The 16,028-nt window shown below is 46.5% G+C and overlaps 3 protein-coding genes across 3 annotated transcripts; 2 read left to right on the top strand and 1 right to left on the bottom strand.

Moving 5' to 3' along the window:
• The first annotated feature begins 716 nt into the window (after positions 1-716).
• On the top strand, positions 717-2,785 carry LOC119312434. The gene is made up of 2 exons (XM_037588159.1): positions 717-996; positions 2,498-2,785. Exons 1-2 carry the CDS (start codon positions 812-814, stop codon positions 2,583-2,585), a joined length of 273 nt encoding a protein of 90 aa, XP_037444056.1. The 5' UTR covers positions 717-811; the 3' UTR covers positions 2,586-2,785.
• Positions 2,786-4,531: 1,746 nt separating this feature from the next.
• LOC119312433 (splicing factor 3B subunit 6-like protein) lies at positions 4,532-5,277 on the bottom strand. The gene has a single exon (XM_037588158.1). The coding sequence runs from the start codon at positions 5,180-5,182 to the stop codon at positions 4,793-4,795; it is 390 nt and encodes a 129-aa protein (XP_037444055.1). The 5' UTR covers positions 5,183-5,277; the 3' UTR covers positions 4,532-4,792.
• Positions 5,278-5,463: 186 nt separating this feature from the next.
• On the top strand, positions 5,464-8,873 carry LOC119312432 (peptidyl-prolyl cis-trans isomerase CYP22-like). The gene is made up of 7 exons (XM_037588157.1): positions 5,464-5,783; positions 5,882-5,905; positions 6,638-6,725; positions 7,001-7,093; positions 7,860-7,892; positions 8,240-8,296; positions 8,524-8,873. Exons 1-7 carry the CDS (start codon positions 5,593-5,595, stop codon positions 8,632-8,634), a joined length of 597 nt encoding a protein of 198 aa, XP_037444054.1. The 5' UTR covers positions 5,464-5,592; the 3' UTR covers positions 8,635-8,873.
• The last annotated feature ends 7,155 nt before the right edge of the window (positions 8,874-16,028 follow it).

The raw sequence follows: 16,028 nt of genomic DNA, 5'->3' as shown, positions 1-16,028 counted from the left end.
ATTAAAATAAAAGGACTCCATGTAGCTTGGCCTCCAAAACACCCAACTCTATGGTTTTTTAAGATTATCGCATAAACTACATGCAATTGTTTTAGTAAAATAAACTACGTATTAAATGTAACTCAATTTTTTTGAGTTTTTTTATATAGATGTAACTCAAAAAGTACCATACTAAATGATGCACCATGCGTTGTTGCATGAATCTTGCTAAAAGAAATACATTAAAGTTGATAACAACATCTAGAACTAATGTAAAGAAAATTTAAAATTAAAAAATGAAATAAAAATACAAAGAGTATAAAAAAAGAAAACGTGAATTTGTAGTTAAAAGAATGACATTTCCAAAAAAAATGTAGAGGGTGAACTTCATAGGTACTCCCTCCGTCCCAAAATATAAGAACGTTTTTTACACTAAGCTAGTGTCAAAAACGTTCTTATATTTCGGGACAGAGGGAGTATGATGCAATCGCCCAACACACTTATTGTAAATACAAAATATATTTAAGAAATAACTTATGACTAACTTGCATAAATTGATGGTGTGACATGGTTGCCATTACTTTTTTTTTTTGAAGGCACATGGTTGCCATTACTTCATGGTTGGATGTCTAGAAAAAATAGGCAGTGGGTTATATATCTATTTAGAAACAGAAGATTCTGTGGACGGGCCTGGGCCTGTAATACCCACCCGGCCCATCTACGGATCCACGGACGGAAGGAAACCCTAACCACGAATAGGAGGAGGAGGACGAGGAGCGGACACGCTCTGCTTGGAATCGGATCTGGTGCGAGGAGGAAGAGGAAGAGGAAGATGAAGGTCCGCGCATCGGTGAAGCGGCTGTGCGGCTTCTGCAAGGTGGTGAAGCGGCGGGGGATCGTCTTCATCCACTGCACCTCCAACCAGAAGCACAAGCAGCGCCAGGGCTTCTCCACCATCGCCGCCTGCCTCCCGCCCCCGCCACCGCCGACCTCCGCCTCCGCCGCCGCGTTCGCCGAGTAAGAAGGCTTCCCCCGCCCCCCGCGGTACGGTTTGTCTTTATTAATAATCGTACCCGCGAAGCAGCGCGGGCTTGGTCTGGTCGTGTGCTCGTGATTCCTAGGACAAATTAAGGTTGCGAATTAGAGCCAGTGATGGGATTGAGTCTTTATCCTGGTCCTGGTCCCTAAAGAGGCGTGATTGTGACCGTGTTTGACATCCAAGTGGTGAACAATTTTGGGACCTGTTGTTCAGTAACCTGACATCTGGATCCAAGCGAACAGTTTACACTTACACAAGTGCCGCCTGACAAACCATTTCTAGTATTTTACACTAGAAGAATGACTGACCTCTCTTTACATGGCAACACTAGCCGATAAAAAATGTGCTCGGCCAATGGTTTCAGCTTGGATGGTAAACTAACTTTTCCAACTTAGCCACTTACTGGTTAAGTTGAATTATATGAAAAAATCCATTTGCAATGTTCACAAGTTTGTGTTGTGAACCAACTTACCTATTTGTCCCATTGCATATTTGCCTGTGGCCTTTGTTTAGTGATTCCAATTTTAAATTCATTTGTTGCAGTTGACATGGTTTCTGTTGTGTACCTGTACCCGTCCTTGGGTGATAATTTTATGCTGCATTTATCTACTTTATTATATGGTATGATGATCTTCATACTAAATTGAAATATCAACAAGAGACAGGAGAGTAGAGCTTCTGTCAAAACGTAACAGTTTGGGTCACCACAGGCTGCCTTTGCCCTTTGCTTATAGTTTCTTTAGTGTGTACTCCCTCCGCCCGCGAATAAGTGTACTTCTACCATTTGTCCTAAGTCAAAGTTTTATAATTTTGACCCAACTTTTTAGAGAAGAGTAGTACTGTAGTAGTATATATAACATCAAATTATATATTATGAATATACATTTCAAAACAAATCTAGTGATACTAATTTAGTGCCATAAATGCTGCTATTTTTTCCTATAAAGCTGGTCAAAGTTTCAAAACTTTGACTTAGAACAAAAGCTAGATGTACACTTATTCGCGGACGGAGGGAGTAGAATAATAGCGCAGTCTCTTCTCCTTTTGGATACATGTCCTGAATTCTTAGAATGTTCTTGAGTTTGTGCTGTGAACCAATTTACCTACATATCTCATTGCATATTTTGCCTGTGGGCTTTGTTAAGTGATTCTGATGTTAAATTTACTCATTGCAATTAGCATGGTTTTTGCTATGTATACCTGTGCCTGTCCTTGAGTTGTATTTTTATTCTGTATTTACCTACTATATGGTATGATGATCTCCATAGTAAGTTGAAATATTAACAAGGGCCAAGGACGCTGGAACTTCTGTCAAAACATTATAGTTGATTAGTTTCTTAGGGTGTAAAATAAAATAATACTGCAATACACTTTTCCTATTGGGTCCATGTCCTGAATTCTTATTGGTTAATCATTTGTTCAGTAGGACTTATCCTGTAGCCTAATTTGACACTTGATGTTCTCATCTTTGCTTTGTAGGGCTTCCAAGGTGGCCCGACAGGAGATGTCAACGAAGTTCAACTGGCCGCTGGGTCTAGCTGCCCTGCTCAAGAATGGTGACAAATAATCAGGCGATGAATACTAGCTAGTCGGTGTTTTGATATTAAGTGGAGTTTCCAGTTGAGGAATTCTTGTAACGAAAATAGCATGCCATCATGTATCTGATATCATTGGTTAAACTGTTCGTTTCATGGAATAATATTGGCATATACTCTTACTCTGTCTCTTGATACGTTCGATTCAAAGAGAACCACTTTGTCTTCTCTACTGGCCATCTTGCTGACTATGTGCGTTGTATTTTTGCTGGATTGCTAATAATACCAGGGTGTGCCACCTGTATGTTGCATCAGGAGTTAATGAAACCTAAAGAACTTGCAGATAAGAGGACTCTGTTGTTTCTTTCTCTCTTTCAAATCAAACAGTTCTGGTTAAATTTCTGCTGCTGATCACTTTCTGTAAAGCAAGACTCTGAAGCATCTGGTGACAAAAACTCTTAGACTTGAGCACGTTTTCTTCATACCATTACTAATAGCTCCAGATCTAGCCATGGCTTTGAACCAACCAGGTAGCTTCAGGGCATATCTCCACCCTAACTCATCTTATGTCTTTGCCACAGGAAATTTAGAACTTCCGTAATACTCACTCCGTTCCGAATTACTTGTCGCACGTATGGATGTATCTAGATATATTTTAGTTCTACATACATCCATTTCAGCGACGAGTAATTTGGAACGGAGGGAGTACCTTTTATCATATGAAATTTACCAAAAAAAAGGCCCAATTTTTATTGTCAAAGAACGAACTAGTGAAGAACTTCAACAACAGAAGCTCTTTTCATCTTCTGAAACTATAATGGTAACCAAAACTCTGGCCTTGGTGCAAACAAACTATGAAATCTACTAAGGGTGATTTTCCGAGGCAAACAAGCTATATTTACCAAGCATAACCTCAAAAAATCTACTATTATACATCTATTCAATCAAATTGGGAATCATGCCTCTTTATACAAACCAAATAGACAGTACAGTTTCCCCAAATAGAAAAGTTCAAGCATGTACTATACTAGAGTAAATTACATGTACTCCCTCCGTTCCGATTTACTCGTCATGGTTTTAGTTCAAATCCCACGACGAGTAAATCGGAACGGAGGGAGTAGCTGGCATCACACCACTAGCTGCCTAGCTGGTCAATGGAAGACACAAGACAGATACTCTAGCTGGCCAATGGAAGACAGCGTTGCCGAAAGTACTAATTCAGATGTAGTCTTCAAATTCAAGATTGTCCACAGGCTCCTAGAATCGCACTTTACAAATCAAGAAAATGCACGTAATTCAAGACAGTTCATCAACTCCTAGACCCACACTACAAATCCAGAACATACTGATCCCCAAAATGCACATAGCTGTTACAAATTTACAGCAGAAAGATACGCTAATTTGCTACCAAAATCCAAGATTTCAGGATTTTGAGTCCCCTCAATATCACTCTGCAAATTCAAAAAACAGCCATCCCACAATGAACATGACAGGCTTGAACTAGACAAGCCATCATCGCTTAAGAAACCCATGAAAACACTAATACTACACAGCAGCAAGTTTGCATCGCACAATCAGCATTAGCAAACCATAAAAGGTAAAATCACATAGCATGAGTACTAACAAACTACACTGGCATCTAGTCACAGCCAATGAAACATAGGAGTATATTGGTAGTACATGGTAATAAGATAAACAAAAGTGACCATACCTGGAGTCATATCTTTTGCTGAGGGAGCCACAGATGTTCAAACAAGCAATAATCATATATTCATACACATCCAAGATAACAGCAAACACACCACAGCCTTATAAGCTCACAGCAAGAACATCAGAGCAACATCAAAGTGCAAATACACCCACCTAAATCAGTACTGGTAATTTGTACACGAATCCTCACCATATCACACATTTGGTTCTCTACCTAAATAGATTTCGGCCGCTCCATGTATCTGAACAATCATGCACATATCACAAATTTCAAGCGAACACCCCCGTTTAACAGATCATTGACATCCACAGCATAAATATACCTACTAATCAAAGTATCAAATTCAAGTTACATCAAAGCACAGGACAACCCAAGCAGATGCTATGAATCAACGAGTCATGTTCATCATATCGATATGGAACCACCGCAAACACAAACATACCGCGGCAAGCACAGATTACAGGACCGATATCCGACTCAACAGTTTCCCTCGACGATTTCTAACTAAATAAACAAACACGCGCAGGATCAGGCGTCGTTGGCGGAGGGGGTCTTGGATCCGACGCCGTACTTCTCCTGGAGCCTGGTGATCTCGTCCTCCTTCTTCTTGATGTCCGTCTTCTTGGACATCCTGTTGAGCTGCGAGTAGAGCACGATGAGGTAGCGGTTGGCGACGTTGAAGCCCGAGAGGTGGTCGACGGCGTTCTTGGCGTCGTAGATGTCCTCGTACACCACGTACGCCGTCCCCCGCGTGTCCTTGGCGTTGCCCAGCCGGATCTGCCGGATCGCCCCGTACTTGCCGAAGATGTCGTACATCTCCTCGCTCGAGATGTTGAACGGCAGGTTCCGCACGAACAGCGCCCTGTTCACCTCCGGCGGCAGCCTCGCGTTCCCCTTCCTCAGGCTCGCCGCCGCCATCTCCTCCGCCTCCGCCGCCGCCGCCTAGGGTTTGGTTTCGGTCTGTGGTTGGGGGCTCGGTGGTGTCTGGACCAAATCGATTTGGGGGTGGTTGCCTCCCTCCTCTCCTCCTTATTACGGTGGAGATATCTTACCGACTTCGGAACGGATACCCGGCTGACGTGTGGCCCCGGAGACCGGCTCTGGACCCACATGGCGGTGAGACGGATCTCAGCCGCGGGGTCTCGACTCTCGAACGTTCAGGACTCTCTGGCACGAATCTTGGCGCATATTGGCCCGCCTCCGTCCTCCTTGCGCGCCGCCGGCCTCTCCCTCGGCTCGAACTCGAAGCTTCTTCCGCACCCCCCCCCCAGGCTCGGCTCCCGAACCTTCCAGAAGCTTCCGCGAGCGTACCTCGAGCGCCGAGCGGCATGGCGTCGGCCATATCCGCGGGGCCCACGCCGCCGGCCGCGGCGGCGGCGTCGGTGGAGTGGCACCAGCGGCCGCCGAACCCGAAGAACCCGGTGGTGTTCTTCGACGTGACCATCGGGTCCATCCCGGCCGGCCGCATCAAGATGGAGCTCTTCGCCGACATCGTCCCCAAGACCGCCGAGAACTTCAGGTAGTAACTGCGCCCTGGCCGCCCCAACCTTAAACCCTAGCTCCGTTTAATTAATCGCTTCTGCTGACGGATCTCTGTGTTTGTTCTTTTGGTCGCAGGCAGTTCTGCACCGGCGAGTACAGGTGAGGATTGGATGCATGCCCGGAAATTGGTTATCGTAACTGCCGATATGCTTATTTCTGAGGCTAATTCTGCAACCCTGAATTCCTTTCCCGCTTAAACATTTAGCTTCCTTGTGTGAGTGTTGCTTAAGCTTGTGTTAGTAGGAGTGCATATCATGGGTAATATTGTTAAATTATTATCTGGGAGAGATTAGTTGGTGTGCAAAGTCATGGAAAGAAGAATTTCTAGTTTGACTTGCACTTTACTTCCGCTGTTTGTTATGATTGATGAGCAATTTTAGCTTGTAGAGTGCAAACACTTTGGAGCATTACCACTTATGCACTGTGTAGACTGTAGACTGCAAATAAATTGTTGAGGCAGTGGAAGGGTGTTTGGATCTGTAGTATGATGTCCGAAACATTGAGGTGGACACATGATTTTGAGCAGAATTTATTTTCCTTTCGCGCATTTGATTGCATGCTTTTTGAATATGTATTACTACTTCGTAGATTGATAGTCATGACATAGGTGGGAAATTGGTCTAACAGTTTGACTGTTCCTTTTCTTAGTGGGAGGTGGTTGTTATTGTTTCATTCAGGATACTATGTAAATAAAACAATAACTTGCCACGATGTAAAAAACAAAACACAATAACTTGCCACTGCAAATCTGCAATTTTGGATGGTTGCATACTTGCATTAGTAGTTTTATTTGGTGTGCAGCTATGCTTAGTTTCAACATGTTGATTGCAGGAAGTCAGCTATTCCACAGGGGTATAAGGGTTGTCAGTTCCATCGAGTGATCAAAGATTTCATGATTCAGGGAGGTGACTTCGTAAAGGTTTGTGGCATACTGTTTAGCTCCATGCCTCCATGCATCAACAGCATAAATTAACATATTCTTTTAGGCATGCTGTCTTGGACTGTGGTATTCATGTGCATTGATGCAACTGAATTTGAGCTATTCAATTATTTGATAAAATGTTGCATCTTGCTTTGAGCCTCTATATGGCTTATTGCAATTTAGTTTTGAGTGACCAACTGTTTCTTGAGTAATTTGTGCTCAGAACTGAAGGGTTTATTTGGTATAAACTAAAGTTCCTTCATGTCCTGTAGGGTGATGGTAGTGGATGCATATCAATATATGGTACCAAATTTGATGATGAAAATTTCATTGCGAAGCATACTGGCCCTGGCCTGCTCTCCATGGTATTCTTCTCTCCATCTCATTTTCTGAATTGAAACTATTGTCAGATGTTACTTTGCTAATGCCATGTTCATTTGCAAGAGATCTACTGCTTGGGCTGGGCTAATGTCTTAGTTATTCTTTGTATAAAAATTCCTTCCCCTCCATGTATTTTGTATATTTTTTTTATCAGTTCTCTCATGGGTTTCAGGTCTAGCCTACCCAACTTGTTTGGGACTAAAGGCTTTGTTGTTGTTGTTCTGTATGGGACTTCTGCTCACTGAGTGACCAGAATAGATACTCAAATTTGCAAGCCTCTTTTACTATGGCAACCTTCAAATGGTGTACATAATTATGGAGATGCTGTGCACAATATAAAGTGAATGGCCTAAATTTGGCATTTTAGGTGTTCACTTTCAACATTTGTAGTAGGCTAGGTTAGGTTTGACGTACATCAAAACAGACTGGGGCAATCTCATGGCAATGCATTATTTTAAGTCATGGTGAATGGTGATGTATTTCCAGATATCTTTTATGGAGTATTGGTTTCTTAATCCTCATGGGTGCCTTTTTCTCATGGTTGCTTAAAAAGAAGCATCCACCTTGGGTTTACTATTTAGCTGGTTTTACGCTAGAATAGTTCTGTTTTAGTATAAATGACTACTAGTGTTTCGTTTCCTTTCCTCAGCAGTGTCTTGCACAATGATAGGGAATATTCATTAATCTGTTTAAGATTTTTTTGAATCCCATCTTATTATGGATCTAAACAGCTGTTGATTTATTTTTCAGGCGAACAGTGGAGCTAACTCTAATGGATCTCAGGTACTTTCATCTTTTAAATGATTTGTTTCTTTTCATTTCATCATGATCTGAATGTGTGCTCTGTTACCAATTTGTTGTGATGTTATAGTCGTGTTGTTTTTATCTGTTCATATCTGGATTTCCCCTTTCTTGTTTATACCACCAATCTCAATTCACATATTTTTCCAGTTAGATATTACTGTATACTCCCTCCGTCCGAAAATACTTGTCGTGGAAATGGATACAAATAGATGCATCTAGAACTAAAATACGTCTACATACATCCATTCCTTGGACAAGTATTTCCGGACGGAGGGAGTATATCTTTTAGAATAATGAAATCTTATTTTCTACCATGTGTTTTGCAGTTCTTTTTAACTTGTGCAAAGTGTGAATGGCTGGACAACAAGCACGTGGTTTTTGGGGTAAGAGTGCTCAATTTTAATGAATTATCATTTGGTACCAGCATTTGAACACCATATATGGTGCACGCTGTTTGATCTATTACAATTCACAAGTAATACTATGTGCCTACTACTAACACTAGGAGACAATGAAACGTATCCTTGTGCTAAACTGCAAGGTCTTCTATGCCTTCTTATGGCAAGTACAATGTGTTTTTATAACTATCTAACACCTTATGCTATTTCAGAGGGTTCTGGGAGATGGTCTGCTCGTGCTGCGGAAGATTGAGAATGTTGCGACTGGACCGAACAACCGACCGAAGCTTGCATGCGTGATAAGCGAGTGTGGAGAGATGTAGCTTGCTTCTCGGGCGCGGCAATTTCCTAGCGCTGCCTTGACATCGATGAAAGTACTGAATCACTGGAAACTGAATGGAGTCTCAGAGCATTGCTGTATTAATCTACTTATTGTGAGCATGCGGAATTCTGACTCTGACAAACTGGCAACATGTATCTGTATCAGCCGATGCCGTAGAGCCTTTTAAAAAATTATGTATGGTGTTGAATAATATTGAAAGCAGGAATTTTTTGTGCATGTGGTTTGATGGCTTCACTGCTGCTGATTTGTTGATTATGGAGCCCCCAATTTGTCGTTCATTCAACCACACTTATTTATTTATTTTTTGCGGGTGTTCATCCAACCACACTTGCTCTGATATACCACCCGCTCCACACAGTTTTGTTTTTCTTCTCTATTCTGTCTGTTTTTTTAGCTCTGTCACTATCTTCCAAGATATAATAATCGATCCCCTCTAAAAGAGCATGATAATTAATTCTTACAGTGATTCAGGATGAACTGTTCCGGGGTATAACAAAACGAAATTGTTTGAGGTACCAGGAACAAAAGTCCAGTAGAGAAACATATCCATCGAGTCATTGTCAATATACCGACGCAATGCAAAGTGGGCTGCCACGAACAAACCAAATAAGATACTCTATCGGAAGTGATGATGGATGTCCTCGTCACCCAATCATGCGGTGGTCAAACCGCAGATTGCAGCATGAACTAATCAGCACCAAAATCCTCGGCGCTCATGGCTGCCATGAGCCCATGAGTACGTGTCTCGGTGTAATGCCACCACGTCGTGCACGGTGCACCGCCTCGAACCAGCGTGCATGCCGTCACGTCGCGCTAGCTCGGGGGTTAAGCTTAAAACACCCCGAGGGCTCGCCGCGGTCGAGCTCCTAGGGTCTCCCTCTACCGCCACCGCCACCTCTTTGGTTCCCCCACGCCGTGGTTTGCCGGACCATGCCGCGCACGACGCCGTCGAGCCCGCTGTCCCGCGCGACGCCGCCGCGCTCCCCGACGGCCGCGAGCCGCCTGGCCGTCGCGCCGGCGTCCCCGACCACCCCGCAGTGCGCCATCCCGGCCTCGCCGCGCACGCCGCCCGCGCCGTCCAGGGCGTCCACCCCGCCGCCGACCACGCCGCGCACGCCGCGTCCCGAGATCACGCTCAAAGAGCCATCGTCCACGCACGAGAAGCGCGCCCCCGCGGCCGTCAGGGGCCCGCCGTCGCGCGCGCTGCGCGCCATCCGCGCGCTGCTCCGCTCCTTGCCCATCATCGCGCCGGCCGCGTGCCGCCCGGCGTCCGCGCTCCCCAGGCGCCACGGCAAGCCGCACGACGGGCACGCCGGCGGCCGCGCGCGCGTCACCGGCACCTTCTTCGGTCACCGCCGCGCCCGGATCGCGCTCGCCGTGCAGGAGCGGCCCGGCAGCCTCCCCACGCTGGTCCTCGAGCTCGGCGTGCTCACGGGGAAGCTCATGCAGGAGATCTCCGCCGGGGGGCACGTCCGCATCGCCCTCGAGTGCGAGAAGAAGTCCAAGAAGTCGCCCGACGCCGGCGAAGGCGGCGGGAGCGTCAGCCTGCTGGAGGAGGCGATGTGGACGGCGTACGTCAACGGCCGGCGCGTCGGGTACGCGGTCAGGCGGGAGGCCACGGACGGCGACCTCGCGGTCATGCAGCTGCTGAGCACCGTGTCGGTGGGCGCCGGCGTGCTGCCCGGGGACGTGGTGGACGAGCCGCCCGGCGGGGCGGCGGACGCGGACGGCGAGGTGGCGTACATGCGCGCGGGGTTCGACAGGGTCACCGGGAGCAAGGACTCGGAGTCGTTCTACATGGTCAGCCCGGACGGGGACGGCGGCGCCGGCGCCGGCGGTGGCACGGAGCTGAGCATTTTCTTTGTCAGGGTGTAGAGGGAGACCGCCTTGCCGTCGCCGGCGGTGAGAGTTAGCTCTGTCGTTAGTCGTCGTTGCTTCTTTTCTTTTTGGAAGACGTGGGTACCTTCGCTGTAACAAGTGTGTGACGCTGTATTGTGTTGGTGCAGTCTGTGTGACCGCGAACAATCTTGTGTGTATGGACTGTGTAAACGGAATCTATACATGGAGAAATCATAATCTTATAAATTCCTCCGAAGACAACTGATTCTCCGTGAACAATACTCCCCCTCTCAAAATGTAAGACGTTTTTTAGCCTAAATTAGCCTACAAAAACGTCTTATATTTTGAGAGATGGAGGTAGTAGTTGATTGCGGTTAAGGGCCTCTCTAATTCACAAGATTCTAGGAGTGCAAAGATAGGAAAACAAAAGGGTTACAATATTTCGTCTATTTGAATCTTATAGCATTTTTTATTTTATTTTTGCGGGAGAAATCCTGTAGTATTTTAGGTTGCCCCCTTTGTTCGGGCTACAGATTCCTGAGAATCGGCTTCGGCTTGGATTCCTAAAATCAGCTACAGTTGCAGATTCTGAGAATCAGAAGTAGGTTGTTTGTTTATGAAAGTGCGTTATATCGACTAAGGGGGTGAATAGGCGATTTTTACAAATCCGTCACTGAGAATTTCTAGGTGAAGAAATTCCTAAGAAACGACACACTAGCAGCGGAATAAGTACTCAGGTATAAGCATAACAGAGTAACAACATAGTCATCATCATGAAATGAAAACAAGCACATAGTACAGATAGCGTGAAAACAGGATAAGCAGGGTGAAGACTATGAGACTGAAGAAATTGGATTGATGAAATAGAGAAAGTCTTCAGTCAAAGTCTTCAAACAGTAATGATCAGGTTCATCAACACATGAATGAGGAAATGAAAGGGTTGAGAAAATAGAACCAGTTGGCTTGGTGAAGACAATATTTGGTAGACCAGTTCCAACTGTTGTGGCAGTTGTACGTCTGGTTGGAGCGGCTGAGTATTTAAACTCGAGAACACACAGTCTCGGACGCACAGTCCTCACCATATTCTCCTTGAGCTAAAGTCACACAGACCTCACCCAATCACTCGTGGTAAGTCTTCAGGTGACTTCCAAACCTTCACAGACTTGGTCACTCGGCGATCCACAATTCCTCTTGGATGCTTAGACCATGACGCCTAACCGTCTGGAGGATGCACAATCCTCAAAGGTAACAAGCGTTGGTCCCACACAGGAACAATCTCTTCAGTGATGCTCAATCACTTTGGGTTTGTAGGTGTTTGAGTTTGAGTTTTGGGTTTTTCCTCACTTGATGATTTTCGCTCAAAGTCCTCAGAGGATGGGATGCTCTCAATGACAAGTGTCAGTTTCTCTCGGAGCAGCCAACCAGCTAGTGGTTGAGGGGGCAGCTATTTATAGCCTAGGGAGCAGCCCGGCATGATAAGACATAAATGCCCTTCAATGATATGACTGTTAGGTGGGTAGATATTTTGGACAGCTGGCGCGTAGCACAGCAACGGTCGGATATTTGAGGTTCAATTTCCTCAGGGCTGTCATGTTCCTCACTGTGTAGGCAATCCACACTAGCGAATTCCTAACTCCTTAGTCAGAACAAATTCCTCAGAGACCAGAATGTAACACCCACGATGCGGCTATATCTCCCACGTGTCGAAGCACGACTTAGAGGCATAACCGCATGGTGGTTTTGTCGCAAGAAGGGTCATCTTCACACAATCCCATGTAATGAACAAGAATAGGATAAAGGGAGTTGGCTTACAATCGCCACTTCACACAATACATAATTAAGACCATACATCATTCAAATACACTCATATACCGGCTACGGTCAAGTTCAAATGAAAAGAAGACAACCCCATATGCTAGATCCCCGATCGTTCCGACTGGGACCTCTACTGATCATCTGGAAACGATACATAGTAACGACCAAGGGCCTCATCAAATTCCCACTTCAGCTCAGTTGCGCCATCTGCGCCAGTATCCTCGGCACCTGCATCTGTTTTGGTAGAATCTGTGAGTCACGAGGACTCAGCAATCTCACACCCGCGAGATCAAGACTATTTAAGCTCATAGGTAGGTAAGGGGTAAAATGGTGGAGCTGCAGCAAGCACTAAGCATATATGGTGGCTAACATACGCAAGTGAGAGCGAGAAGAGAAGCAACGCATCGGTCGAGAAACTAGAAGTGATCAAGAAGTGATCCTGAAACTACTTACGTCAATTATAACACAAACCGTGTTCACTTCCCGGACTCCGCCGAGAAGAGACCATCACGGCTACACACACAGTTGATGTATTTTAAAAAGGTCAAGTGTCAAGTTATCTACAACTGGACATTAACAAATTCCCATCTGCCTCATAACCGCGGGCACGGCTTTCGAAAGATTGTATACCCTGCAGGGGTGTCCCAACTCAGCCCATCACAAACTCTCACGGTCAACGAAGGAATAGACCTTCTCCCGGGAAGACCCGATCAGTCTCGGAATCCCGGTTCGCAAAACATTTCGACAATGGTAAAACAAGACCAGCAAGACCACCCGCTGTGCCGACAAATCCCGATAGGAGCTGCACATATCTCGTTCTCAGGGCACACCGGATAAGCTAAGCGTACAGGTACCGACGTAATCCAAGTTGCCAAGGAATGGTCCCGCACGGTGCTCTAGTTTGGACCAACACTCGGAGGAGCACTGGCCCGGGGGGGGGGGGTAAATAAAGATGACCCTTGGGCTCGCGAAAACCCAAGGGAAAGGGCTTAGGTGGCAAATGGTAAAACCAAGGTTGGGCCTTGCTGGAGGAGTTTTATTCAAAGCGAACTGTTAAGGGGGTCCCATAAATCACCCAACCGTGTAAGGAACGCAAAATCAAGGAACATAACACCGGTATCACGGAAACTAGGGCGGCAAGAGTGGAACAAGCCACCGGGCATAAGGCCAGGCCTTCCACCCTTTACCAAGTATATAAGGTGCATTAATTTAAACAGGAGATATTGTGATATCCAAAATATCAGTGTTCCGACTAGGAACAAACTTCAGCTTCACCTGCAACTAACAACGCTATAAGAGGGGCTGAGCAAAAGCGGTGACATAGCCAGACAAGGGTTGCTAGGACAGGTTGGTTAGAGGTTTGTCATGGCAATAGGTAGGCATGGTAAACAATGGTAGGAAGAGCTAACATAGCGATAGAGCGAATACTAGCAAACAAAGATAGAAGTGATTTCGAAGGTATGGTCATCTTGCCTGCAAGGTTCTCAGAGTTGTCGAAAGCTGGATCCTCGTTAGCGTACTCAACAGGTTCCTCGTGCACGTACTCGTCTCCCGTCTCTACCCAAAGCAAGAACACAAGCAAGGAACCACAATAAATCACGGTGCAATGCACAAGAAACATGATGCAAAACATGTCATGATATGCGAGATGTGGTATGCAATGCATATGCATGCTTCGGAAGGAAAGATGATGAACAAGGCATCAACTTGGCAAACCAAGTATGCCGCTGGAAAGATGAGATAATTTTGGTTGAAATCGATATAAAGATCACCGGATTCGGATGCACGGTTTGCAAATGGCAAGCAAGACAAGTATGGCACAAAGCTGCGATTAACAGCACGATGCTACTTAGCATGCAACAATAAACTATGCTACAACACCCCAACATGAAAACAAAGCATATGGAGATCATCTACAGGAGATGCTTTACAAAAGAGGAACACTGATCTACGGCTAAATCACATCATAACAGGTTCAAACAAGCATGGAGAAAGTGCATAAAAATATCAGGTTGGACATGGCATAAACAACATCACGAAGCAATGTTCAGAGCAGGTTATCAACATGCCACAGGAACTTATAATAGCAAAGCAAGGTATGGCATGAATCTACTCAAATCATAGATCAAAAGTCCCTTACTGACCATAAGCCAAAAAGGATCAGAAAATATGATGGCACCCACGTAAACATAGCAAGTTCCATTAACAGATTTCAGCAAACAAAACATGGCATTGAAATAATTACGAAGGCACCTTCGTGAGCTCGATGCACTCACTACAGAGCACCTCATGATAAACTATGCACACATCCATCAAGAAGAAATGTCATAGAAGCTATACATGGCAAGAAACAACATCATAGCATATCCGGACCAACTATAACAACCTCGGCTAAATTGAATAACATGTAAACAATCTGCCAGGAAACATTTTGAAAGCAAAAGTAGAGCACGAAAATGACATGCTAGACTACTCCATAATTGCAATCAGGACCATGGATGGATAGAGCATGACCATGTTTTCAAAACACCCTTAATGAAGTATCTCAAATTATGCATGGATCTCTCTGTAGCAACATGTTTACACGGCATCAAAATTATAGCAGAACAGGAACTAAAATCAGCATTAGCACGAAGCCTAGTTTGCATGCTTGTGCTAGTCACCACATTGATCACAAAATTACATGGTAAGCACCTCTGTAAAGAAGACATAGCCTAGTTCAAAACATATTTAGGGACCAAGTCCATAGGATGCACACATCAATCATGGCAAAAATGACAAAAGAGCTCGTGCTGATAAGATTCTGAAGCTAACATTATGAAGCCCTCTTCCAACAGCATTTCGGGCATCAAGATGAGCTCAAATGTAAATGATGCAATGGAATGAAATGATGTACTCTTCGAGGCGAACAATTTGACATATTACACGCACGAAACGGAGCTACGGATGCAGAGTTACGGCATGATGAACATGGCATGATAATTACTGAAACTGGGGACAATTTCGGGTCAACCTTAGGGTTTCGGCACGGATTACGATGCACGTCGGGATCTCGCCGGAGATGCGTCACCGGAGACGAGGGAGGCAGTGGCCGGGCTCGGGGAGGTCGAGGGGCGCCGGATCCGTGGGCGGTGGTGGTGGCCGGCGAGGTCGGGGACCTCCGGCGAGGCCGCAGGAGGAGGCGCACCGGCGGGGCGCGGGGCGGCGCGGCGGCCGGGCGGTGAGGCGGCGGTGTCGGGCGGCGAGCTTCGGCGCGGGGCGCGTGGATCCGGGGCGGCGCGGGATCCGGCGGAGGGACGGGTCGCGCGGCGGCGACCGGGCGGCCAGGGCGGCGCCGGTGAGCGGGAGGCCGCGGGGCGGCGGCGCCGGGGCACTCCGGCGAGGCCGGCGGGGAACTCCGGCGAAGCGCGGGCGCGGGAGGAGGCGGGCGGAGGCGCGGGCCGGCTCGGGCCCAGCGCGGGCGCGGGCGGGCTGACTGCGGGCCTCGCGGGACGCGGCGGCGATGTGGGCGCGGCTGCCCACGTGGCAACCCCTGATTCGCCGGGGCGCGGCGGCGGACGCGTCCGGCTCCATCCGGACGCGTCCGGCGGCGCGGAGAGGGATTCGTCTAGGGTTTCGTTCGGAAATTCGGAGGGGGAGGCATATTTATAGGTAGAGGGAGCTAGGAGTGTCGAAATGAGGTGCGGTTTTCGCCCACACGATCGTGATCGAACGACCGAG

Source organism: Triticum dicoccoides, chromosome 5B (genome assembly GCF_002162155.2).
Source record: "Triticum dicoccoides isolate Atlit2015 ecotype Zavitan chromosome 5B, WEW_v2.0, whole genome shotgun sequence".
In the NCBI taxonomy this organism is placed as follows: domain Eukaryota; kingdom Viridiplantae; phylum Streptophyta; class Magnoliopsida; order Poales; family Poaceae; genus Triticum; species Triticum dicoccoides.
This window is presented reverse-complemented; position numbering and strand designations above follow the sequence as displayed.

What these genes read in the sequence shown, in the direction of transcription:
- LOC119312434 (XM_037588159.1), top strand. Translation starts at nt 812, where the DNA reads ATGAAGGTCCGCGCATCGGTGAAGCGGCTGTGCGGCTTCTGCAAGGTG. An exon ending in TCCGCCGCCGCGTTCGCCGA is followed by an intron (nt 997 to 2,497) that starts GTAAGAAGGCTT and finishes TTTGCTTTGTAG; the next exon opens with GGCTTCCAAGGTGGCCCGAC.
- LOC119312433 (XM_037588158.1), bottom strand. Translation starts at nt 5,182, where the DNA reads ATGGCGGCGGCGAGCCTGAGGAAGGGGAACGCGAGGCTGCCGCCGGAG.
- LOC119312432 (XM_037588157.1), top strand. Translation starts at nt 5,593, where the DNA reads ATGGCGTCGGCCATATCCGCGGGGCCCACGCCGCCGGCCGCGGCGGCG. An exon ending in TTCTGCACCGGCGAGTACAG is followed by an intron (nt 5,906 to 6,637) that starts GTGAGGATTGGA and finishes TGTTGATTGCAG; the next exon opens with GAAGTCAGCTATTCCACAGG. An exon ending in CTAACTCTAATGGATCTCAG is followed by an intron (nt 7,893 to 8,239) that starts GTACTTTCATCT and finishes TGTGTTTTGCAG; the next exon opens with TTCTTTTTAACTTGTGCAAA.